Consider the following 25,313-nt stretch of genomic DNA (forward strand, 5'->3'; position numbering starts at 1 on the left):
TTGACTTCTTACATAGCCAATGTATAAATCGAGTTACAATACATTATATTACTCGAGCCAAGTTCTCTTACGTAAGTTCGACAATCTAGCGTGTTATATATATAGTCAAATTTGAAATAAACAATATTCAAATATAATCCACTTTGGCAATAGCTCATACTGACAATCTGGTTTCAACTATTAAAATAGTAGTGAGAAAAAAGTAGACCGTAATATTGATTAACATTCGAACGTAAATTTTAAGGCATCTCAAGCATTAACCCTATTAAAGGGAGAGTTGAAGTAGAGATGATTTGGCATACAAGCATGCATGTACTTCATGTCATGATGCCAGCCATTTTAACCCTTAAAAATAAAAGATATTCCATAGGATTCCATGGATGTCATTTTTATTTACAATTAAAAAAATACTGATTAATCTAATCTAAATGTCCACATATGCTAATATGTGATTAATTATTCAAAAGATTTAACCTAATCATTCCGAAAAAAGAGCGAAGAAAACAATGTTTTTGTATTGCAACTGTGATGACGTACAAAAAATGAACAAGAGTTGTCACCTATCCCTAATTAACCATATTAAAATCTTACCACAACGCTTGATTAGCTAGCTAGACATTCATACAAGTTATACAACAAGTAGAAATCAAAACACTCCTAACCAAATTAAAAATTAAAAATCATTAAGGTCTTGTTCACGTGATTGCTTGCTGCCCCCTTAGAGTACATTTTTCTTCCCCACCCATCACTATCTTAACCAAACATTTAAAATATTAAGAGTTGTTTGAAAATGCTTTTTCAAAAGTTAACTCAGCTCAAAGTCGTTTTTATTATAAACACATGACATTTTAAAGAAGCAATTTCAAAAAGCACTTAAAATCTTTCTTAAAAAACGACATATAACATCTATTTCTTTTAGAAAGCATTCAAGTACTTTTTTAAACCAACTTTTAACTTTCTATTTACTACATAGTATATATTTGGTGATCTGAATTCACTTTTAATTATTTTAAAAATACTTTCAAACAAATAATATTTACACTCAAAAATCATCTTACATATCTTATATAAACTCACTCTTGTGTTTTTACAAATTTAATATGTATGATGATCTCAAAGTGCCAACAACAATTCTTTATTATAATATAATAAAAAAATCAATGATAAATCTATTTGTCTGATTACTCAAAGCTTTTAGCTTTAGGTTTCTCTCTCTCCCCCAATTCTCCAACAACAACTTGCATAGCTCGGGCCGTCTGCTTCCTCTCTCACAGGGAAAATTTTTCCATGTGCCGGGAACACCATGACACATGGTGTTCCCTCACACATTAGGATTTAGTTTTTTATATTTATTGAAATATAAAATTGAAGGATATTTAAGATGTCATATCTTGATGTGTGAGGGAACACCATGTGTCATGGTGTTCCCGGCACTTGGAAAAATTTCTCCTCTCACAGAGTGTATCGTTGCCGGCAACTATAGTTTTCAAATATGCAAACAACCTCGCTCGAAAAAAAGGCCGCGTGATTCGGCTGACTGGTAGGCCCGGACAAAACTCTTTGCTGATCTGGCAAGTTCATGGGCCCTACCTGTCGGGATCCATGTAGCTATTCGACGTGTACTGGGCCCACATGTCCCCTCTTGACTAGACACCCTCTGAGACGAAGTATTTCTTATGTCCGGTCTGACCAACTAGGATCCGTCAGCGTCCGTCCAAGAAACAATTGGTCTGGTTAAGTGGCACAAAGCAATGAACCAAACAGCTCCCTATATAAACCCACCCCCTCCATCAGCTCCCAACACCACAGCAACCTAGATCATCACATCTCTCTCGTTTCATTAATCAAGCTTTTCAGTAACAGTCCCAGATCAAATCAATCATGGCCGTCGATTCAGTGACATCCTCCCCCCTGGGCCCACCGGCCACCGAGAAGGACGCCAAGGCGCTTCAGTTCATAGAGGAGATGACCAAGAACACGGACTTGGTGCAGGAGAGGGTTCTGGGAGAGATTCTGAGTCGTAACGCTGAGACCGAGTACCTCAAACGATTCAGCCTCGACGGTGCGACCGACCGGAACTCGTTCAAGTCCAAAGTCCCGGTTGTTACGTACGAGGATCTTCAGCCGGAGATCCAACGTATTGCTAATGGTGACCGCTCTCCCATCTTGAGCTCTCAACCCATCTCTGAGTTTCTCACTAGGTATGTATTAAAAATTTTGCTTAAAATTTATTGGGATATTTAAAGTACGAAAAAATAATTAATATTTGTAAATTTGCATGCAGTTCTGGGACTTCAGCTGGTGAACGAAAATTGATGCCTACAATACATGAAGAGTTGGACCGTCGTACACTACTATATAGCTTGCTTCAGCCAGTGATGAATCTGTAATTTTCCTTTCTCCAATCACTAATTTTTATTTATTTATGTTAATTATAAAAGAAAATCTAACCTAAGATCTCCGTTTTGTGTCACTCTAACTAAGAATCATAAATGGGACTGCTTTTATTTTTCACTAAAGCAAATTGTATTTATTTTTTGTTCATTAAATTAGAGTGATGTACTAATTTATGATGAAATCGAATTTTATGCGACAGTTACGTGCCAGACCTTGACAAGGGAAAGGGGCTTTACTTCTTGTTCATCAAGGCGGAGACCAAGACGCCTGGAGGACTCGTAGCACGTCCGGTGCTGACAAGCTACTACAAGAGTGAGCACTTCAAGACGAGGCCAATTGACCCTTACAATGTCTTAACCAGCCCGAACGAGGCCATTCTCTGCCCCGACTCATTCCAAAGTATGTACACCCAAATGGTCTGCGGCCTCGTTATGCGCCAACAAGTCCTCCGAGTAGGCGCCGTGTTTGCCTCTGGCCTACTAAGAGCGATTCGGTTCCTCCAGCTCAACTGGCAACAACTAGCAATTGACATTTGCAATGGAACCCTGAACCCTAAAATCATAGACCCTTCTCTCCGTGAAACAATGTCCGGCATATTGAAACCAGACCCCGAGCTAGCAGATTTCATCACAAAGGAGTGTTGTGAGGAGAACTGGGAAGGCATAATCACAAGGGTTTGGCCTAACACAAAGTACCTCGACGTGATTGTCACCGGTGCAATGGCACAGTACATTCCTTTGCTTGAATACTACAGTAATGGCTTGCCGATGGCGTGTACTATGTACGCATCGTCCGAATGTTACTTCGGACTCAACCTCAAGCCAATGTGCAAGCCGTCCGAGGTATCTTACACAATTATGCCGAACATGGCGTACTTCGAGTTCATCCCGCACGACCCTTCCGCTCCTCCGCTGTCCAGACACTCCCCTCCCCGCCTTGTCGACCTTGCTGATCTCGAAGTTGGGAAGGAGTACGAGCTCGTCATAACAACCTACGCCGGACTGTGTCGTTACCGGGTGGGAGATGTTCTCGAGGTCACCGGTTACCACAACGCCGCGCCGCAGTTTAGGTTTGTGAGGAGAAAGAACGTCTTGTTGAGCATCGACTCTGACAAGACGGATGAGGCTGAGCTGCAGAAGGCCATTGACAATGCCTCGGTGTTGTTGAGAGAGTTCAATACCACCGTAGTTGAGTACACAAGCTATGCGGACACAAAGACAATTCCGGGGCATTATGTGATTTACTGGGAATTGTTGGTGAAGGACCCGGCGAATAATTCCCCGAATCACGAGGTTCTGGACAAGTGTTGTTTAGCCATGGAAGAGTCGTTGAACTCGGTATACAGACAAGGCAGGGTGGCTGACAGCTCAATTGGACCACTTGAGATAAGGGTGGTAAAAAATGGCACATTTGAGGAGCTTATGGACTATGCAATCTCTAGAGGTGCGTCTATCAATCAGTACAAGGCACCAAGGTGTGTGAATTTCTCGCCCATCATGGAACTTCTTGACTCCAGGGTTGTTTCGGTGCACTTTAGCCCAAGTGCACCGCAGTGGACCCCAGAACAACGTAGTTAAGCTGAACGTTGCATGAGTACAAATAGATGAAAAAAAAAAATGTCGTGGTGGCTATAGCTTTTATTTTCCTTTGTTAAGCATGATCCTATAGCTAGCTATAGCTTTTGAAAGTGTCTTTTATTTGGTTTATTTTTGTTTTCAATTGAAGTCGTTCTTGTGTCTGCAATAAGTCGAAGTAATCTGTGGGTATTTCAATGGGTGATACGTAATTATCACCGATATATATATATAGATATGTTTGTTTGTCTTGTCTTTGTTTTGGGACCGAACATCTTTCTTAACGTTGAGTGAAAAAGACGTTGCAAAAGTGTAGTAGCTCTCTGTCTCTCATGTTCCTGTCAAATTTTGTAAAAATGCATTTGGTGTTTCATGTGTGTGCAATTGTTTATTTTATGATAATATGTGGGATTTAATTGCATAGAATTTAGTGCATAATTAGGTTATTTTGATAATTAGGTGGGCATTATGGTATCTATAAGTTAATCATGAGTGATTAACAACTAGCTAGCTTAGGTTTCTTTTTGTTTTGGAAGCATATCACGAGCACTCCCAGGTATGGATATGCCCATTTAATAAGGTGGGGGCGATTCTTTGAAATTAATGAGAGTCTTAAGATTTTATACTGACTAGGGGACCCCAAGCTCTAAAACACTCCATTAGCGTCACTGCTAAAAATTAGGGGTTGCCCCACAATATTTTGGCCAGCGAACAAAATTTCGGCGGATAAAAAACTTTACACGACAAAATTTAGTTGGTAGCTAAAACTGGTCAACATTTAGGGTTTCCCAAAATCTTTACGTAACGGAAGAGAGTCCTACAACAAGGTGGAATCCGTCGGGCAATGTTTTGGCACCAAGGGGGAAACAATGGCGTGTAATGTCTGAAGGTTTGCCTGACGTAACTGAGGTTCGTCAACTAGATTAACATCGCCCAACAACCCAGTTCATTGGTCGACCGTCGAGTTTTCATTTCATTGGGCAAAGACCCACAATGACGTTTAAAAAAATGCAGAGGGGTCAAAGTGTAACAATGAGGTGTCAAAGAAAATGCAGACACTTTTTAACTCGACGGTTTAACTATAAGGTTCCTCTTCTCATACTTATTCCTTTGATTTTTTCACCAATACTACTCCCTTCTGTAATTTCAGCTGCTGCCATGGAAGATGGAGAGGGGTGGACTTTAGAAACTTTTGAGAGAGGGAGAAGATTTTCATAGTCTGCAAAATTAATTTCAACAATCCAACTATCAAACATATTTGTATATACTCTGAGATCTCAAACGCTAAATCACCAAAAACAAACGTTCAGAGATAGATAACAAAACGAAATCATTTGAGGGTTAGAAAAAAAATTCACGATTTAATAGTCGTTTTAGATAAGATTTTGATTTTTTACAAAACAATCCTCAACCCTAGAAGAATACAATGAACAAACAGTCATCAATTTAAAAGATTTACTCTAACAAAAGCTTATGTTCTACTTAATGGAAATATAGAATAAACTCTAAATATTTTGAAATCTTTGTTTTGACGGGTTACGCATTCTACAAAACTAGTTTCCATGAAACAACCGTCAAACATGTTTGTATATACTCCAAGATCTCATATGCAATAAACCATAAAAAAAAAATGTTTGGAGATTAGGTAACAGGCCATACGGAATCATTCGATGGTTAGAAACGAAAAATCACGATTTAACGGTCTTTTTTGCTCCGATTATGATGATATTTTTACAAATTAATCCTCAACCCTAGAAGAATACAATGGACAAACCAGATCATCAATACAAAATATTTACATTAGTGAATACAAAAAAAGCTTACGTTCTACGTAATGGAAGTATAAGATAAGTGTTTTGGAATCCATTGTTTTGGTGAGACATGCATTCTAAGAAACTAGTTTTCATAATCCAACCATCAAACATGTTTGTATATACTTCGTGATCACATATGCCAAAAATCACCAAAAACAAACGTTGGAAGATTAGGTAACTGGACAAAATCATTTAACGGTTAGAAGCGAAAAAACACGATTTAACGGTCATTCTAACTCCAATTATGATGATGTTTTATAAATACAATCTTCAACTCTAGAAGAATACAATGAACGAACCCGATCAGTTTTTATAGCTGGTCGCTCGATAAAATGGGCCGAAGTGGTTGCGATGGTTACGGCCAAGAAAAAACTCGCCTCTCCCTTAAAGAAAGTCATTGCTGCCATGGTCATCTCTCCCCAGATAACTTTGACCACTCCAACCCCAATAGATGCTACTGCCACGAAGGCCATTACCACCTCAACCATTTTCACAAAGTGGCTTCGACTATGCCAAGGCTAGTGGGCATTGCTACTGCGCCAACATCGGCAATCAAACGACCTTGTCCCTCGACCAAGGCAACTGGCGCCGTCGCACAACCCTAAAAAAAAGTGAAGAAAATGGCTAAGAAAGGGGATCGTGAGATTCTTGTCATCTCAAGCCAAGACACAGAAGCAACCACTCCTGATGTCTCTTATCCTTCTATTACCGAGGTATCTATGGAGATGCTACCAGTGTTCATAGCCCCAATTGCTGATCAAATGGCCACTGTATAGCCAATGACACAACCTGTTGACTTGGTTGATCAGTCGATACAAAACCTAGTGGTCGAGAAACCTGTAATTCAACCTTCAGTTGATCCTCAACTTGACGCAGCCGTTATTGGCTTAGAGCTTGGCACCATTCCTGTCGAGGTAGTGGCTGACTCGACTGCGGCAATTCCCTTGTCCAATCCATAAACCATTACCACACTGTTCATTTTGGATGAAGAGGTATGAAAACTAGGGGTGTGCATTTGGAACCGAAAATCGAAACCGAAACACGAATCAAATCAAATCGAACCGAATGGTTTGGTTTTGCGATTTTGAAATGGTTGCGGTTTCGAAACCAAACCGCAATTAGGAAAACGGTTTGGTTTCGGTTTTGGGTTTTCAAAATCGAACCGAAACCGCATCATTTATTAAATGTCATGTTTTAATTGGTTCTTTATTAGAGTCAATACATTTATAGTATAGACTTAACTACACTAGAAATGTCATCCTTTTCCATTTTCCACCTCTATTCGACATAATGTTATCTTTTTCCTTTTTCTTCTCATGGCTAATTCTTGTGCTCGTCCTAAACAACCAGCACAAACATGTAAAGCAAGCCTTTTTTTAGCTACCAGTTTTGGAATATGGTTGCTACCGCGATTGCAAAAAAAGATGCACTTAATATTTTCGCTTCTTTCTCGGACCAAAACCAGAAGAACCAGAAATCCAAGGAGAAAAAAAAAATCTCAAAAACCGAATCGAAACCATTTGAAACCGCACCGAATTGAACCAAACGGTTTTGTTTCATTTCGATTTTGGCTTCAAAACCACATCGAACCGCACCGCAAAATGTTTCGATTTCTGTTGCGGTTTCACTCAAAACTGCATCGAACTGCATCGCGCCCACCCCTAATGAAAATGCCCTAGTACCCATCACATATATTTCAGTTAACTTTACTAAATTTTCTAACTTTGTTGTCAAGACGGTAATGATGAGATGAGTCTTCTGGTGAAACGCCCTTGGCCAAGTGGGCAACCAAGTGTAGTTCCCTTACCTTTGAATAAAGGCAAGGCTGTTGTATCCTATATGCCGAGTCTAAGTCAAGGTGATATCCACTCGTTGGTCGAGGCGACCAACTATGCTGATTCTGAGGTAGCCGTTGAAAGTCCAGCAGTTGAACCGTCAATTCTTGCTAAACCAGAAGCGATAACAAAAACACCGGTTCACCCTTAGGACTAAGATCTTGGCATCTCTACATAAGATGTCACTTCAGCCTTTGTACGTCTTTTTCTTCTATTTCGAATGACTTTTGTCCTATAACGCTAAACCGAAGTAAAAACGTTAACTGTCAGGTGCCCAGTCGTTCATTTAATAGAAAATTCTATGCGCCAAAGGGCATTGTCTATATTTTTTGGCCGCCTCAATGGCCATCAAACATAGATAACCTTCATCGGTCGTATGAATTGAAGAGCTGTCTTAAACATTGTGCTCAGCCATTAAACTCTTTAGGTTCGACCAACAACCCAAAAGATATGGTCGAAGTTACTTATCGACAAGTCTAAGAACATTTCTCTTTCATCGTCCTCATCTAACCTTTCTTTTGTGTGGCCTTCATGGGAAGTCGAACTCAACGCCTATCTCGCCAGCATATTAGGAACAGCTGGCCCTTTTGTCGTCCCGACTGAGTCCAATGCTCTGTCCAAACTACAAAAGACTTTGTCCTTCTTAGCTTTGCAAGCTCTTCAAACGAAAAGCCTTGCCTCAGTTGGAGAGTGTTTGAATAATCTTGCAGCTGAAGGTCTCATGAGAATGAAAATGTCGTTCACTTAACAACCATCTTGGAGTGAACTCGGCTATATTTTGATATTTTTGAGAAAGCTTTACAAGCTGATGAGGAACTGAAAGCTACAACGGCTGCTTAGGAAGCTATCTTACCAGAGTTAGAGGTGATCAAAGCAAAGAAAGAGAAAATGGCAGATCTCGACCGTCAGATTGTTGAGCTTTAATCTCAAAGATCTGCCATTGCCTCTGAGCTTGAGATGGACTTCGAGGCAAATAAACCTCGGCTGGCAGAATATGCGACCAGTATGAAGCGAATACAAGCTCTGAAGGTAGACAAGAGGACTCGACATGCCTTCCTTCTTTCGACCCCATAGATTATGTTCCTGGTGCCAACTTGTTAGCCAGTTAACTTTTTTATTCACACACTTGTACTTTTTGCCAATTTAATGAAATATCTTCTTATTCTTGCATCTTCTAAGTAACTGGATAATACTTTTTTTAAGAATTTCCCATTGATTGGCAACTTATGTATCAAACCAGTTCAATCCTTGATATTGAATGCCTCCTTGCCGAGAACCTTGTGAATGATAAGCGATCATTCCTGATTTGGCGATCATTTTCCAAATTTGGGATGCTTGATCCCAACTGGCAACACCGTTTGCTAAACCAAGTTACCTTTGTCGAACATCTTTTTCTATGCTACTAACATATTATAGGCATTAAGTCGAACCTCCTCTAGATACTCCAAATCCTACCTCATTGCTTGACTATATTTGGCACTGAACAAGCTACTTTGTTCGATAGTTCACCATGAGTTTGTATTCAACTCGACTGGAAAAATTGCATCGTGCCCATAAGTTAAAGCGTACGGAATTGTTCCTGTTGCTGATCGAAGTGAAGTCTGTTATGTCTATAATGCTTCGTTTAAATTTAAATGCCACATGATAGATGTTCACTATTTTCCTAAGGATACCAATCAAAACTTTGTTACTTGCTTCAGCCTGTCCATTCGCTTGTGGGTAATACAACGTGGACTGTTCGAGATGAATTTTCAAATTCGCTGTGTAGTCTTTGAACCTATCAACTGTGAAAATCGTGTTGTTCTCTGTGATAATTGTTTATGGAATGCCGAACCTTGTTACAATATTCTTTTTTACCAAATCACAAACTTCTTTAGAAACTCGGCATACGACTTTGCTTCTACCCACTTGGTAAAGTAATTTGTTGCTACAAGTATCCACAAATGTTTTGCTGATCTAGATGATGGTGTGATTTTGCCAATCACATCCATGGCCCATCCTTTGAATGTCTGTGTATTTGACATTGTATGCAACTAAGTGCATATTCTACGCAATCCTTCAAAATACTTGGCTAGAAGTATCCGTGTCACAGGAAGCAACCAACGCATTTTTCGGCCGAATTGATAGGCACCGCATATTTTTTTATGAACCTCAGCAATCGCTTGAATAACCTTTTCTGGGCCGAGACATAACAAAAACAAACCATCCTCACCTTTTCAATACAATTCGTTCTGGTATACCACATAATTCGTAGCATGTACCTTGTCTTGTGGTCATGTTTGTCACTAGAATTATCGAGATATCGTATGATCGACCTTCTCTAATCATCTGGCAATGTTCCGACTGTGTATATACCTATGAGAGTCTCTCGTTCGAGTAATGATTACAAAGACATCATTTGTGTTCAAATTACACCATCTGGTTTGAGAGTTTGTTGATTAACCAAGGATGGGTATGGAAGTCAATCAACTGGTGTAACCCAGCCTACCTTGCCCACTAGGAGTTATGCTCCGGAAGTGATTTGAGCCAACTCATCAGCATCAATATTCTGAATTCAAGAGATATGCTTGAGTGTGATGCCTATAAATGATTCAGCTAAATAGCTGACGACCATGCGATAGGGCACTAGAGTACAACTCATGCAAGAAAATATCTCATTGAGCTGGTTAATCACAATCTCTGAATCACCGAGGATAAATACTCGAGCTGTTTTCCAGTCATGAAGAATATTAAAATTGATAACAAAAGGCTTCGTATTTGGTCTGGTTGTTGGTACAGTCGAAATCTAACTTGAGAGAAAAATACCATCGATAGTGGTCAGGTGATTGGATGACAATGTTGACATCGATCAAGGTTGCGGTACTAAACCTATCGAAATACATTGTCCAATAATTGTTGCGTGTTAACACCATGCCGATTTCTACATCGTTGCCCCGAAAAGGGTGTTAAGCAAGGAAATCGGCCATGGGCTGACCCTTGATGGCTTTTTGGGGCATATACTGCAAACTAAATTCAGATAAAGCTATTGTCCATTTTCCAATGCAGCCCTTGACTATTGGCCGAGTAAGGATGTAACGAATAACATCGGTTTAGGCAATGACTGACGAAGGGGATCATGTAATGCTTGAGCTTGGATACGATAAAGAATAGAGCCAAGCAAAGTTTCTTGACTGCTGAATAATTTATTTCAGCCGAGTTGAGATTTCGGTTAAGATAAAAATGGCCTATTCCTGACTGGTGTCATTATCTTGTGCTTGGAGACAACCAATGGATTTTTCGACATATGAGATATATAACTTGAGAAGCTTGCCACACTAAGGTGGCATGAGAACATAAGGGCAAGTGAGAGAAACCTTAATTTGTGTAAAGGCATCCTGATGTTCCATTTGCCGTTTGAATCGGTCAGAATCTTTGAGTTTTAGGAGCGTGGAAAAAGCTTTTATTTTTCCCATCGAATTAGAAATAAATTAGCAAAGAAATTTGATCTTGCTGAGCAAGGATTGCAACTATTTCTTTTTCTTTGGGGGTGGAGCATCGATAATCACACGAGCCTTGTTCTTATCCACCTCAATTCCTCGATGATGCATAAGGAAACCCAAAAAATTTTCTGTAGATACGCCAAAAGCACACTTAGTAGAGTTAATTTGGAGTTTATCCTCTAAATGTGTTTGACGGCGTTTGGACTTCACTACAACATTGTCGTGTGTACTTCAACAATTGTGTTAATCAGGTCATGGAAAACGGTATTCATGGCACTTTGATATGTGGCATCGGCGTTCTTAAGTTCGAAAGGCATGATGACCCATTAGCAGGTCCCTAGTGCCTAAAGCATCGAAAAGCAGTTTTATGAATATCTTCTTCGTCGATAAAAATTTGATTGTAATCGGTGTGGCCGTCCATGAAAGATAAAATCTTATGGTTTGCTATGGCGTCAATTAATAAATCTAAAGTCGGCATTGGATATTCATCTTTAGGGGTTGGGAAATTTAAATTACTAAAATCGATGCAGATGCGCAAAGCACCACTTTTGTTCAAGACTGGGACAATATTTGCCAACCATTTGACGTATCGAGTTGTCCGAATAAAGTCGGCTTTTAAAAGTCGAACAAATTCATCTTGTATATTGAGTTGAACTTTGGTCGAGAATTGTCTTGGAGGTTGGCGGAAAAGTTTACATCCAGGTTTGATGCATAGTTCGTGTTTAACCAGTGTTCGATCAAGTCCAGGCATTTCATGGTAACTCCAAGCAAAACAGTATTTAAATTCCTCAAGTAATTTACAAAGTTTGCCTTTCATAGGCTGAGGCAACAAGGAACTAATAAATAAAGGCCGAGGTTTGTTGGCCATTCTAACATTTATCTCTTCTAACTGATTTTTAACTTCAGGCCGATTATCTTTGAGCTGCGCCGGTGCAACCCGAACTTTATCGAAGGATAGCTCTGGGCCGTTATTCTTTTCGACTAGGAACTTCACTAAGTTCACGCCATAATTCAGCTGCTTGGAAATGGTGTACCAGTAGGCTAGCAGTCGTTCCCTTGTAGATGAAACCGCGACCATTTGTTTGTCTTGTCATGTTGTCTCAGTCATCAAGATAATTGACTAAGTCACCAATCCAGGTCTCATCGAATCTCGTTGAATGGTTTCGGCGTTAACCTTGATGGCTTTCTGGACAGTGATTCTGGTTGGCCTTCCTTATTCATCAAAGCCTTGTAAAATGATTTAGCCTACCTGGTCGTCGTAATAACGAGCTTGAATCATGCTAGCTTCAAACAGCTGGTTATCGGCCGGATGAATTACGACCGATTTGCCTTCCTCGAAAATAAGGACTTGATATAGTAACGAAAAAATAATTTAGTGGATCCAGTCATGATCGAGCAATGCATTGTACTCGGTCTTTAAATCAACTATAAAAATGAGGTCACATAATTTCGAACTGCGATATTTACTTTTAAGGGTAGAACCTATTTCGTCTGAGATTTATTGCCATCAAAGCTGCTCATGGTTACGCTGAATAGAATGACTTCATTTTTGGAGCATCGTAGAGCTTTCATTATAGAAACAGACATGATGTCAACGAAAACTTTGGATACCGGATATCCTTCAATATGAGTCGTTATGTACAAAGGCTTCAGGTGATGAATGTTGATGGCTGAAGAGCAGGGAAATAGGTCAACTAAGGTTGCTCGTAGCTTGTCCTCCGTGCTAATTGGTTTAACTTCTTCGAAAGCCATGATGTTTACTTGTGTGGTTTCTTCAGCAAATACATCACCATCTAAAAAGCTTGGTTGAGATGTGGTTGGTTGGAATTCTGCAGAGAGGACATGGGCCATACTAATTTCCATGTTGTCGAAGATCGAGGGCCCTATTGGGTCGCAATCTCCATCTTTTGGATCGTTTGGCAGAATATCTTGATATTTGGTCAGACCAACTTCGTTGTCTGCAACCACAGGTAAAATATGTCCATCTGGTGTACCTGGCGTGGCCGTTTCATTTTCAGCTTCGGCAACTTGTTCCACTAACCCTAAGACTTGGTATTGTGTTCACAACCCGCTCTTGATATGTGATACGAGCATCTCGTGTGTCCAGATAAGCATCCAACCTTTTAACTTGCTCCATTTCTTCTGCCGTGAGGTCGAATAAGTATATGGTTGAGAAAACCTCAAAATGATGTCGCAAATATTGCAGATCATTTAAGGAGAATGAGAGGTTTGCAATGTCTAAATCAGTGTATGGGTCGACGTCGAGAACACTGGCTTCGTGAATGTGTTAGAATCTGGCCTTCATTCTTAAATCAAACCATTTTGGATAATTTGTTCAGCGATGGAGCCGGTCAAAGCTAAATCAAGAAACTCCTGACATGCATTTCGGAGGCTGTATAAGTCATTTACCAAATTCTACTTGTGAAATTCCCGTATGTATTATGTAGCCTCGCCAAAAATTGGCGAATGACAATTCTGTCAGACTTTAATCAATGGCTCTTGTGGCGGTAATGGAGAAACTTTGCTCTCGACCTCATTCCTAAAATGCTCGATGCGAGCTTTCATTTCTCCAGGCTAGAGGAAAAGTTTAATTGGTTTATTAATTTCTTCAATCTTGGTTTCAAAATCACGATCAATTACTTTCTTCCCTTGATGCAACTCGATCATCTTCTTTTTTTTGTCGTTCTTTTAGGCTATCATTTTGTGACTAAAACTTCCTGAGCCGCTTGCCGACGGGCCATGCAGTCCATCGTTTGTCGCCGATGTTTCTGGGACTTAGACATAATGGTATATTCACCGGTAAGGGGTTCTAACTATACCAACTGTGGTCATATGGCTCAGGTGGTTTGAAGGTACGCTGGGTCGTGGATGTACTTGAATTTCCAGAGTTGTGTACATAGTAATCCTCATCATAGAACGGTCCGTCGAAATCAAGTCATCGTCTAGCTGAAAGCGGTTTGTAATTTTGCTGTTGAGGGCCAAATCTGTCAAAAATCCTTTGCTAGCGTTGACCAAAGCTTAGCACTGGTTGAGGTTTCGTCGAAATCGTAAGTGCAGGTTATAGATTTGGCCGAAGGTTTCTGCGGTTTTGGCTCGGCTATGATGACTTTTGATTGGCATCTACTGCAGAGGATCAATGGGCCTTCAGACTTATCTAAATAAGCTAGATTCAAGATGAAACTAGGATGATTGTTTTGGGATGATTAATCTATCTTTAGACGCGGCTGGGGATTTTGTCTTAGGACATGGTATGTTGGGATATACCCAGCTTTTCCTTTTTTCTTATTCTTCGGCAGATGGGCGTCTACCATGCTCATCGTTGCCGAAGGAAAAAGATCAACATCAACCAACATTTATGTTTTTTCTGGGAACTTCAGTTTTCCATTGTCGATCCAACTTTGAATAGCATCACGGAACATGATGCAGTTATTCGTCGTGTGTTTATTTGAGTTGTGATACTTGCAATATGTTTTCCTTTTTAAATCTTCAGCCTTAGGAATGTCATGCCCTGGCCAAAGCTTAATGATTTTTGCAAGTAGTAGCTGGTTGAAGATAACATTAGCCTTGGTGATGTCAAAAGTATACACTCTTGATGTTTTTACGGTTGCTTCAATAAAAGCCAAACGTGTTTTGATGTCTTTAGAACTAGTGTGAGCCAGTGCCTTGCATACATGAGGTTTGTCAATCACTATCTCGGTCGCATCTATACTAACATATTGGGATTTATCACCCCAGTTGATGCATAACTTACTGTTGGATTCTTATAAATCATCCCATGGGTTGGAGTGTTCGAGATTTTTTCTTCTTTAAGCAAATAATCATATTGCTCGACGTGTTAAGCCAACTCATACATATCTCGAAAGTTTGCCCCCAAGAATTTCTTCTTGTATTCCACATCTAGGCCATTCTGGGTGAGCCTAACAACTTCAACCTCGAGGAGAGGTACTCGACACTAATTCCTGGTCGATTTGAACCTGGTAAGAAATTCCATTGGTGACTCATCAGATGATTGACCCATCATAGCTAAAGAAGATACCGATAAAATTGCTCATGAAATTTCTCAACCAGTTCATCCTAATTTTATATATAATTCGGTGGAAGGTTGATGTACCATGCGAACGTGATGCCTGTCAACGAGAAATTAAACAGTTGTAGTTTATGGAAATCATTATTGACATCTCCACATTGGGCGATGAATCTAGCCATGTGTTCTAATAAGGACAAAGATGATTCCCCAACGAAGAGATTGAAATTTGGGATCTTGAATCCTCGGGGATATTCAAACCTTTCGACAAAGGTTGGATATGGATGGATAAACTTTAGGAATTTCGGCCATTTTTTCAAGGCCAAATCGATCATTCTCTGGACTTTAACCATATCCACGGATGTCATTTATATTCTTCGGCCAAATTCGGCCGAACTGGTGCTTGGCTCACTGTATATTTTTTCAAGATCAATCGTCCTAGGCCGAGTAAATTCTACTTCAGCATGTACTGGCAGCAGCCTATCCCCTCCTAAAGGGGCATTCTTTGAAAAAAGGCGCTGCTTGGGTTGATCGACGGGCTCATTCTCGTGAGCTTTGTTAACTAGAATTTCAAGCAACTTATTATTCACCAAGTTATTCTCACACACAGGTTTAAGTGCGCATTTCATCTCTCGGCCAAAAATTTGCTCAAATTGCCGAGATTGTTCTTCAAACCATCGTCGGAAAAAAGATTTAGACGGTCCACAGAGGTTTCATTGTAATCGTCGCAACCTCTACTAGGTCTTCAATAAAACCATCTTTTGCCACCCTGGTAATCTGGGTGAAGACCACGACATCATGGTTCTGACCGCCGAGATTAATTTCTGTTTCTCGACAAACCATGCATGTGGTTTCATGTGTCACGGCAATAGGAAGATCATGTACATATGATGTGTTACTTTGGAATGGACTTTGAACCATAGGTGCTACACTGGTAGTCGACTTACCCATAGTTGTTTTCTTTTTTATTGACCGTGTCTCAATGGTCATGAACTTCGTAACTTTAGCATTGGGTCTCACCGAGCCTGCCAAAATGTTGGCCTTAAAAACTACCTACCCTACTTGGCGCACATGTTGAGTAATTAATAAACTAACTACGTTATTCGGTCGAAAACGAGGCGTGCTAACTCATCTACCGAGCTTGGCTGGGGAGTAAAATGTGTTGATGTGGCATTAGGCGCGCTACTGACTTTTGCGTCTTGCGATTGTGGCCGAGGAAGGAACTTATCTCGGTCTTTGGGTTCTAGAGCATGAAGACAAGGTTGCTAGTTTCTTCAAAGTTCACAAATCGTCGGCCTTGGGTTCGAACTCAGTAATTATATTTGTGCAAATATAAGTATACCGGACTGGTATCAGACTGTACGGACACAAATATTCAAAAAGAGATAAGTATCTTAATTGTAAATGTGGTTCAGTCGTCTAAATGCTGAACTTTAAAATGTACTTGCGAATATCCAATCATAAAATAAACTCGACTTTCAATGTGCCAAGCCTAGTAACACCTCACTTTGCCGAGAAGGCTGATGAGATGACCTTGTCCAACAAGGACTCGGAAATCCTCGTTGACCGAGATTTGGATGGATAATCAGTCGGTCTCGAAGCAGTACTGTTTATCCAAACTGAAGGTGCTCCTTGGTCGATTGATTCTACAGCTTCAGTGCTGTTTATCCAACCTAAAGATGTGTTGGTCGGGAAAAAGAAAATAAAAATCTCAAGATGTTTGAGAGGTTTGCATAGGGTAGTTGTGTATTGAATTGGAGGGCTTTGAATGATGCACTCTATTCTCTATTTATAGTAGCAATTTCCTTGATAACCGAGTTAGAATTTTACTCGGACTGGAATTCCTCATCCTGATCTGATTTGGTCTCGACCAATTCTAACTCCTATAGGATTTTGAACCAAGCTCCTTAATCATTTAGATTCAACCCTTGACTTTCGACATCTTTTTTGATTTGAAGCCTTTTTAGCTTCTGAAGAATCCTTATTGTACTAGGATTCGACCGCTTCACCCTTATCTAGGCAAAACCATCTTTTGATAGGATTCGGCCAAACTCTACTGGACTAGGCTAAAAAAATAAGGATATTCCTGATGCTTCTTATTGGACCGAGGAAACTCATGGACTCAACCCAAAATATTATTTTGGGACCAAACAATACACACACACACACATGATACATTTCACATTTCGGTAACAATGTAGCTTATAGATTGATTACGTTGGCCCTTTATTAAGCATCTCTTATTGGAGTATAATTCACATTTACATCGTCCAAGGATGTGATTGAAATGTAAATGAGATGTGAAGTTTTTTTATTTTTTTATTTTTTTCTAAATATAAATGGAAGGTAAATGAGATGTAAAATTTACATTTCAAATTGCGTCTCTTCATAACTGCTCTAATATCCCCAATTTGAAAAGGAAAAAAAGGAGAAAAGAAAGCACTTTGAAAGCATTTGAAAGAGGGCATTAATGTTTTCAATAAAATGCATTATTGAATTCCACTTCATAGGAAATTTTTTTTTTTTTTAACAAACGATATTATCAAAGGAATGAGCTAACCCTCACAATGAGCTAGCAATAATGTGGTTCAAATTCGCCTTTAGTGAAAATCGAACCTAAGACCTCTTACTTACAAATGAAGAGAAATATCACTAGACCGTAGTTTTTTTTTTTTTAACAATGCTACATTTATTTGCTAAATTAAACATGGCAAATAATTTGATGTGGCGTTACTCCATATCATTTGGAACGCCATATTTCTGTAAACAAAAAACGCAATAGTACAGCCATTTAACGTTTTGCTAATTTTCTTGTACTTATTGTATATTTTGGAGTTCCATACGCTTCTTGAGAAGAGGTTGATTGGTTCACGCATGCAGATTGCTGATTAGTTGCAAGATCTCAAAGAGAAACAAAATAAGGTTTAAACTAACTTCTTGCACGAGTGGGGGATCGACAACTTCAATCATCAATTTTGTTTGTTTCTTTAGAAATCAATAATCTTTGAGAAAAGTTATCACGTCTCCAAGTCAGATTGGACAAATTTATTTTGTTGTTGTCATGATTTATCCAACAACACGAAGAAATGTGGATTTGCTTAATTAGAACGGTGGCTGGGGTGACTATGGATAAATTCTTTAGTGTGATCATCTCAGTTATGTTATTAATGTAAGTTTTATCTATTAAATATTGTATTTTGTTTTTAAAATATTAATTTCAAGGGTACGTGTTCACTAATTTTATGTATTTTAAAGTAAATCTATAGAGTTCATAAATACTTGTGAGGCTTAATCATTCTTTACTTTTATATTTACCACATCATATTTTACTTTTTGCCTTGACTAATTGTGAATTTTAATCTATGGAGAGATTTTACAATAATCAGGAACAAAAGCGTCTTACATAAGATAATGTGACACAACGAAAGTATCTAATTAAGGATTCATAAACGATTTCCTTTTGATAAATTTCTGAAAATCCAGAAATTTGACAAAAGATCTCGTTTAATTTATAATATGATAAAAGTTAATGCAGAATACAACCCTAAAGTTGTTCAAATAGTCTTTATGCAATGAGTCTCCTTCTACAACAATGTAGGACCATCCCCCAAACGGCACACCAAGCCCATGCATGCCTCCCCGTCGGCATCATGAGCATGGATGCTGATACTGCACGTGCTAGCTAGACACGGTAGAAAATTAGGTTTACAGTTCGTGAGTGCCAAGATAAATAACCTTATCTCTCTTTTGTGGGATCTAAATTAATTGTTGCTACTCTTCCATATATATGTATAACCGGTATCCCTTTACAATTTTAACTACTTGCTTGGAAGCACATCACAAGGCTTTTAGCGGGTGAATTATCGTGCGGGGCCTTTGTGACTTTGTGAGTCCATGGCAGCCTAATTTGTCTTGATTTCAGTTTTATGTACTAATCTTTTATCATTATTTAACAACGAATATGTTTTAGCTCCCCCTCTCCCCCCGGGGTGGCGAAGCCAGGATTTATTGAGGGGAGGGGTGAAATTCAAAAGAGTGCAAAGTTTAATCAAAACGGTTGCTTTCACATTGGAGAGGGACAAAATTCCTCATAACTTCTTGTTCAAGCTCAACCAAATTGATGTACACAACTAGAGTTTTAGCCTAATTTTTCTAAGTTATTATTGAATTTATATGAACTTGGTCAAAGTAGATAGGATTTCCAAACTAAAATTGAGTATAATGAGTTCTTGAGATCACCTCTCTTCTATTTTTAATGAGTGAATAAAGGCTCCAATTTTCCAATATATTTTTCACCTCCCTTTCTTTGATTGAGATAAATAAAAGATTAGAAAGCCATAAAGGGGCAATTTGGCCAGAAAAATCAAACGCTCCACAATATCCCCAGGTGGCTGCCTCTCTGCAAGTCTTACTATTTCTTCCCAAACCCATCAAATCAATTTAACTCAACTTTGTGCTTCTCCATCAAAGTTCTTGCTATCACTCTGTTGTGCTGAACAAAACCCAGTTCATCAAATCTTTGATCTCCCTCCACCAATTGATCAAGACACCATTTTTCCACACTCCACACCCATAAATTGAGCTAATTAGAACAACCCACTTTCCAGTTCTTACTTTTTTTTTTTCCCTTTTTTCTTTTTCTACTACCAATATACTGCAATGATTCTGCTGAACAGAACCCAATTTGTCAAATCTTTGATCTCACCCCACCAATTGATCAAGCCGCCATTTTTTCCATAACCCACTTCACAATTCTTCAACTTTTTCCTTCTATCTGAACTAATTTTCTTGACAATGAAGCTTCAATGGAATCCAATACCAATACTTTTACACCTTTTTCTCCTTTAAATTACCCTTTCCACAACTTTCTCCCTAAGCCCCATGAACTGTACGGACACAAGTCGCATGTGCACCTCCTTTTTGGCCTTTAAGCCGGAACCCAATGAGACTCTGTCGGTGATTCAGAGCTTACTTCCAAAAATCAACCGCAGCATTTCAGGACACTGCTATGAAACCATTTATTAGTGTCGCTATGATAACCGACAAGAAACGTATATTACTGTCGGATTTTAAGCAAAATCCGACAAAAAATGGATGTAGTGGTGGATATAATAAGCAACAAAATTGCCAGTGTCAGGAAATGAAATTTTGACAGAAAATACTCTAAAACCGATAGAAATTGTGTCTGATTTAACCAACTGAGAATTTATTAATAATGAATAAATAAAAGCATTATATGTCGGATAAAACTGACAGAAAATATATTAATAATAAAAAAAATATAAACCACTTTCTGAATCATTTCTTTCCCTTTCAAGTTGGCCTCCCCTGCATTATCTGCATTTTCCAGCAAACGGATCTCAAGTATTCCTGCAACAAAACAACCAGCGAATGGATCCATGAGCACCCTACATAAACTAGCCCCAAACTTTATCATTCTTGCAAATCAACATATCTTTGACATGCAAAACCAACACAGTCAACTGAGGGCATGAATCTTTAATTTGGATTTTGATCCGTGTTTTGTCTCTTTTGCGTAATGTCGTATCCAAGCTTTGGAGTCCGCTCTTGTGAATTCATCAGAACACAGAAGGGTGTAAAATCATAGCACAAAAAAACTTTGAAAATAACATCAAAACCGAAGTTTGGGGGTGATTGTGTTTTTACCTAAAGATGGGGGAGTCTTGGATGATCCGCCATGGGTCTAGAACTTTTGGGTGTTGGTGCGCCTCCCTTGTTGTAGATCCGCGTACTCTCGCACAAAAAAAAAATGTAACATGGATGTGTTAGTTCTTTGGTTTTTTTCCATGACAATAAACTCAATGGAAGTCCATGGTAGCAAAATGAGATTTTTACCTTTGACTTAGGGGTTTCGCTACCGAGATCTAGTGCAGATGATGGCTTCCATGAATGGCACCAAGAGCCATGGTGGCATGGATTACAGTTTCAGATCTCGAGAAATTGAGGCGAAGGGTTTGTGTTGAACAGCAATGAAGGCTAGATTATGTGTAGGTCGAGAGTTATGAAGACATTTCTCATGGTTGATGAAGGAGCGGCTATGGCTTCTACCTAGGGTTTGTGTTGATTTGAGAAAGGGTTAAGAGAAATGAGAAAACCTCTTTCGGTTTCTAGAGAGAGAAAGACTTAGGGTTTTTAATTACACTCACAAATGAAAGCAATGAGAGAAACCTATGGCTTTTCATTTAGAATCTTAGGGAGATCCTTTTCTTGATGCACGACACGTATGCGCATCTTAAGCTTCTGGGCTTACTGAGGAGACTGTGGACATTCACAGAAGGAGAGAGCCGTGCGGGCTTTGGGCTCGAGGTCATCAAAAGTTGAAATGAGAATGGGTGAGGGTTTTGCTTGGTTCATGTCAGTTACATCCGACAAGTCCATGTGTTTATTTATTTTTAATCAATATAACATTTTAAAATAATAAAATAGTCAATTTCGGTCGGTTATAACCGCTAGAATACTAAAATAATAAAATAGTCAATTTCTGTCAATTATAACAGCCACCATTAGCTTAAAAACCACCGGAATATGTTAAAAATATTTATAAAAAAAAAAGAACTAAAAAATACTGGCGGTTATAATAATTTTATGGCGATTGCATCCGACATTAAATATCCGCCAAGAATTTATGTCGGATCCGCCAAGAATTTATGTCGGATAGAACTGACAAGATTTCATTGTTATCCGACACTAACTGGATGATGTGTCAGATATCTTTTATCCGACATAATGGCTTATTAAACCACCACCATCATCAGATACCTAAAGCTAATATTGTGGTAGTGGGAGTCCAAGAGAGGAGGGGGTGAACCAGCGCACCAGGCTTATTTTTCCAGCGAGGGGACGTGGCTTCGCCACTGCCCCCCCCCCCCCCCCCCCCCCCCGATGCCTCCGCATGGGGGGCTCTTTGTGATTGTGATAGAATGGTTTAATAGTTTTTGTAAGCTGTTACTTGTATCATCACACATAACTATATGTGAAAATGTGGAGTATTGTCTCACATTTTTAAAGGGCTTATAATTAAGTACTTGGGGATTTCCCCCTATTACTCATTGAATTTAGGGTGAACCCTTCCGTTCCTGCTATCATAACAGGTTATTCATGTATTGAGCCAAACAACCCACATGCGACTCTTCTCATTAGGCTTAAATGACGTCACACATGACGACACAAATTAAAAATGAATTTCATCTCAAAATTAAAGAGCCTTACTATGTATTTATAAAGAATTAGACTATTCTCGTAACTACATCCAACTAATTTTAAGGTGATTATCATGTGGTATCAATGAGTTTTTTTGTGACCAATCAGCTTTTGCTTTTATCACATTCCTACCCAACTTCATTTCTTGGTGTGGTATGATACTCTCAAGAAAATAGGGTTAGTTGAAACAAATTTTTATTAAAACTCAACTAAAAAAGATGATCATACTCCACATAACCCTTCTTAACTTATTGAATATATCTGTTCGAGGCAAAGATGGAATTGTTCCTTTGCATAACTTCCAAGGGGTAATTGGCACTCGGCGTGTTGTTGGGCTTGCTCTTGCTAGTGTGATGCAAAATAAGTTAGTAGTTAGCTTGAACTAAGCCTTGAGGCTCGCAATTAAGGCTAACAAGGATATTTGTGTGCCACTGTTATCTCAATATAACAAATGTGATTTAAGTCGATTACTTGCACCCTAAGTTGCTTAAACTTCTTGTTATCAAAGGTTTGTCACAAATGGGTTAAGTTTGTATTAAGTTTTTTCTTCTTCTTGTATGTCCAAAAATGAGGAAGTCCAGAGCCATTTAAACCATTTCCTTGATCCCAATCTGTTCTTAATGAAAACAGGTTTATTAAGTTAACCAAATTCGAATGCAAATGGGACTCTTAGGTAGAGAACAGTTGGAAATAACTTGAATATATGCTGAAAAGTACATTTAAGCAACATATCTACTAATGCAAATGATGAACAAAGAGACTTGGGCAAGATTTCACCTTGTCGGGCAAGGTTGAACTTCTTGCAACCATTTCTCTTTGAATTTACAGAGGTTATATGTTAAAAGGGATGGATGGTAAACAAGTTTTACACGAGGGAATCGATACTACAACACTATGGAAGGTAACAGAGCTTTTACACTAGACAAAAGATAGCTTTTCTAAAGGAATTATTGAAAAAAGGACTGAATTTGGGTGAGTTTCAGCTTTTTAGGTGCAAATATGGCTTGAGAGTAGAGTTTGTATGTGCTTGCTTGATTGGTTTGAGTGTCGTTATCTCTGTTGTCTCTTTCTCCTTTTATAGGCAGTTTGGCTCGACTGTCTTGGCTTTGTTCTTGGCAGAGGGCTCTTAGGGGCAGTGAGTCATCTTGTATTTACACCTTTATGCCATCATAAAGTGCTTTTTGGTTGGTAGTAAGCTGGTCTCTGTCACTTGTCATTTCAATCATAAGTATGTGGCCTATGCCTTGGCTGAAAAGACTTCAATTTGTTTCAGGCTTCATCGTTGGGCTTCGGGCAAATTCAACTCGTTTTGTCGCATTTGGGCTTTCCCTTATACAAAGCCTAATATTCAAATATTAACCCAAACAGTGCCCCCTTTAATCATTGTTAAGTATGCAAACTGAGACATTAATAATGATTAAACACCAACCGCATGTTTTACCTTGGGACTTGTACCATTTAAACAGCCATTTTCGAATAAAACATTGAACTAACCCACGGTTTCCAATGTTAACTAACTACCTATTATATAACCTCCATTTAAACCTCTCGGCCAAATACCTTAGTAATTCTTATCCTCTGAGTTTCCAGAATTCCCAGATTTTCCAGAACTCTTTTGCCCTCGCAGTTTTTCTTTGCTTTTTACTCTCAATTTTTTATAATTCCTACCGACCCCCAAAACTTGTCCTGCACGTGAGTCTGGTGAGGGCATTGCCACCATGCATCACCGACTCAATGACCTTCATCGTCCTCGAGCAGGCTTGAACTCCTCAATTTTCTTTGAGGAAAGAACTGTCCACTCTCTGGGACCTGCCTGGACCTCTAGGGTCCTAATTGCAATGGAGAACAACATGCCCACTGCTAATTGGTTCACCCCCAACCCATACTCCGTCGAGTCTGGTATCTTGACCTCCAAGTGGTTTACTCATCGGAAAAGCTTCTCATTGATGACAGACGAGTCATGGTTGCAGTGGGTGGATGAGCTTGAGCCTATCTGGAAGAGGAAATGGATGAATAATGGCATATACAAGTTGATTATGCTTTCCAAGGTCACAATGATTACCAAGCTCGAGCTCCTGACCACAACTCTTCTTTTCTGGAACACTGGGACTAACATATTCGACTTTCAAATGGGTCCCATGTCACCAACAATCCTCCATATGGCTCAACTCTTCGAGCTAAAGCTTATGCAGATGCGCGGACGTGACCCACGATTGGTCATTTTCTTCTTGCCTGACTATTAAAGGCTCAGACGCTTCTGACTCCCTGATTTGGTTAAAGTACACTCCCTTGACGTTTAAAAGCTATGGTAGGTCTTTCACTGGCTTTATCCCTTTTGCCAATAGTGCTTTCAGCCCGCCTTTCACCATTGCAAATAGAGATCAGGAACATATGTACTTCATCGTGTACTGGCTCAATAAGCACGTATTCCCCAACAAATCCAAATGAGTGACATTGGAGGGGATTCCCTTGGTGAAGGCATCTATTCGAGATGACCAAAGGCGAGCCTTTTGAGACCAACCTTAATGGGCTAACCTGGATGGTCCAATAGTGGCTACAATGGTACTTCCCAAGTTTTGGGTACCTAACCTGGAGTTCCCTGAAGGAGTGGTGTGGATGCAAATTTCAACATTCTTCTTCTTGGATGAAAATGCACCTACAAAATAATTAACACCTTTGGTCAAAGCCAAGAGCCTCACGAGCCCACGATGAATGGAGGGGGCTTTGGCCGAAGAACCTCTGATGCCAAAGTTAGAATTTTAGGGAAAAGTGTTTAGAGAATTTTGGAGAATTTTGCAAAAGAGTTGGACTTAGGTTGTTGGGAAAAATGGTGGCTATTTATAGGGGTGTGGCCGGCCCCTATTTGAAAAAAAAAAAGGGTCCGGCCACTTATGGTGATTTTTTGGTGTAATTGTAATCAATTAGGCAATTAAATAATTTATTGGGTAATTAATCAATTAATTAGCTAA

General features: G+C 39.3%; 1 protein-coding gene across 1 annotated transcript; it reads left to right on the forward strand.

Annotated features, from left to right (window-relative positions):
* The first annotated feature begins 1,787 nt into the window (after window positions 1-1,787).
* On the forward strand, window positions 1,788-4,222 carry LOC103961617 (probable indole-3-acetic acid-amido synthetase GH3.1). Its single transcript, XM_009374187.3, has 3 exons — window positions 1,788-2,201; window positions 2,285-2,386; window positions 2,597-4,222. The coding sequence occupies exons 1-3, from the start codon at window positions 1,882-1,884 to the stop codon at window positions 3,972-3,974; spliced, it is 1,800 nt and encodes a 599-aa protein (XP_009372462.2). The 5' UTR covers window positions 1,788-1,881; the 3' UTR covers window positions 3,975-4,222.
* Window positions 4,223-25,313: the final 21,091 nt, after the last annotated feature.

The sequence above is a fragment of a genome, unplaced genomic scaffold (assembly GCF_019419815.1).
Source record: "Pyrus x bretschneideri cultivar Hongxiangsu unplaced genomic scaffold, Pyrus_bretschneideri_v1 Contig59, whole genome shotgun sequence".
Taxonomy (NCBI): domain Eukaryota; kingdom Viridiplantae; phylum Streptophyta; class Magnoliopsida; order Rosales; family Rosaceae; genus Pyrus; species Pyrus x bretschneideri.

Coding starts and splice junctions, on each gene's coding strand:
- LOC103961617 (XM_009374187.3), top strand. CDS start 1,882: ATGGCCGTCGATTCAGTGACATCCTCCCCCCTGGGCCCACCGGCCACC. Junction 2,202..2,284: donor ATCTCTGAGTTTCTCACTAG/GTATGTATTAAA, acceptor ATTTGCATGCAG/TTCTGGGACTTCAGCTGGTG. Junction 2,387..2,596: donor CTTCAGCCAGTGATGAATCT/GTAATTTTCCTT, acceptor TTTATGCGACAG/TTACGTGCCAGACCTTGACA.